The sequence below is a fragment of the Aplysia californica genome, unplaced genomic scaffold, assembly GCF_000002075.1.
Source record: "Aplysia californica isolate F4 #8 unplaced genomic scaffold, AplCal3.0 scaffold00306, whole genome shotgun sequence".
Classification (NCBI taxonomy): domain Eukaryota; kingdom Metazoa; phylum Mollusca; class Gastropoda; order Aplysiida; family Aplysiidae; genus Aplysia; species Aplysia californica.
Window position 1 is genome coordinate 680,935 of NW_004797576.1, and position 1,354 is coordinate 682,288.

General features: G+C 41.0%; 1 protein-coding gene across 1 annotated transcript in view; it reads left to right on the forward strand.

Moving 5' to 3' along the window:
* LOC101851510 (myosin-IIIb) overlaps positions 1-1,354 on the forward strand; it is a gene marked incomplete at its 3' end in the record, with an annotated part of 129,101 nt that overhangs the window by 108,837 nt on the left and 18,910 nt on the right. Inside the window, 1 exon segment of the mRNA XM_035970685.1 lies at positions 191-279. Coding sequence (XP_035826578.1) covers positions 191-279 — 89 coding nt within the window.

Genomic DNA, 1,354 nt, shown 5'->3' on the forward strand with positions numbered 1-1,354 from the left:
TGGGTGTTAAGTCATGTGTCTGTTTGTGGGATTTGAATGTGAGTGTGCGTGCGTGCGTGTGTGTGTGTATTCATGTGTGTGTGTGTGTTTTCAGGTTTCAATTTGGGTGTGTACTTCTGCTTTTTGTTCTCTACATGTACCATCTTATAAAACGTTCCCCTTGTTGTGACAATATTGTGTTGTTCCCCAGAAAAATTCCAGCAGAACATCAAGTCACCTCATTACTGTAAAACCAAGTCAAGCAATGTAAATTTTGCCATCGACCACTTTGCAGGCAAGGTAAGCGTATAAGTAACATGCTGTTTGGTCTACAGTCATGGTTGTTCTACCGATCACCTGTCCAAGATAGTCAAACTTGCTCTAACGATCACCTGTCCAAGACAATCACCTGAACAATTTTAAATTTTAAAAAAGGGAAAAAGCCAGTCACTTCCCATATCTCGTCGTGCTTTTAAAAATAACATTTGTAATGGCACTGTCAAGAAGACTGTCTAAGGTAACAATTTTTCTCCCCGGCAATCGATGGTTGTCCTGGACCAGTTTGACTGAAATCAAGAGTTAAAACAATGGTTGTTGCTACGAGTGAATCACCAGAGCTGCTGAGAGGGAAAAGAATAGGGTCAAATAAAACAGAAGATGGGAAGAGGACATACAATTCTGAATTGGAAAGAAAACAACTCAAACTGGTAGGATGGCAAGAAACAGTGTTATTTTCAGAAAGGCCTGAGAAGTAATGGCCAGCAATTAGAAAGGCTAAAAAAAGAAGATCTCATATATTCTGTAGAAACAGCGTGAATTGTCTTCCAAATTATTTTTCTGTTTTAGTTTTCACTCTTCTGGAGATTTGATAATGTAATAAATTATTGATCTAAGGGTTATCTGTGCACAATAATCACATGTTGAAACAATCTTGTCTCAGTTCCCTCCCTTGCATTTTTAAAGTATTGTAGTGACATTGCCCAAGAAGTCCACCTTTCAAAGACAACCACTTTTCTTCTCAGCAATGGATGGCTGTCTTGGGCAATTTCAACTGTGTTTGTTTGTTTTTGTAAAGTGTTTTACGGTGCTCGCAACTGCATAAGGTCATATGAGCGTGCGGGACACACCTAATATTTTCAGTTGGTAGGAAATTTAGAATTTTGCCCGGGTGGCGGCCGAAGCCTACTCTTATCGGTTTTAGACCTTGCACACGGGCCCTCCGAGATTTTTTGCCCTTGTCCGAGAAGGCTAGGTGTAGATTTTTCCTACCAGAAGATCAGGGGGGTGGCTGAAAGACAGCAGTAAGAAGAAGCCAAGGAGTAGCAGTAGAAAGGCTGCAGAAAGAATCAGGAGCCCAGAGGAAGGGGCAAAGGGA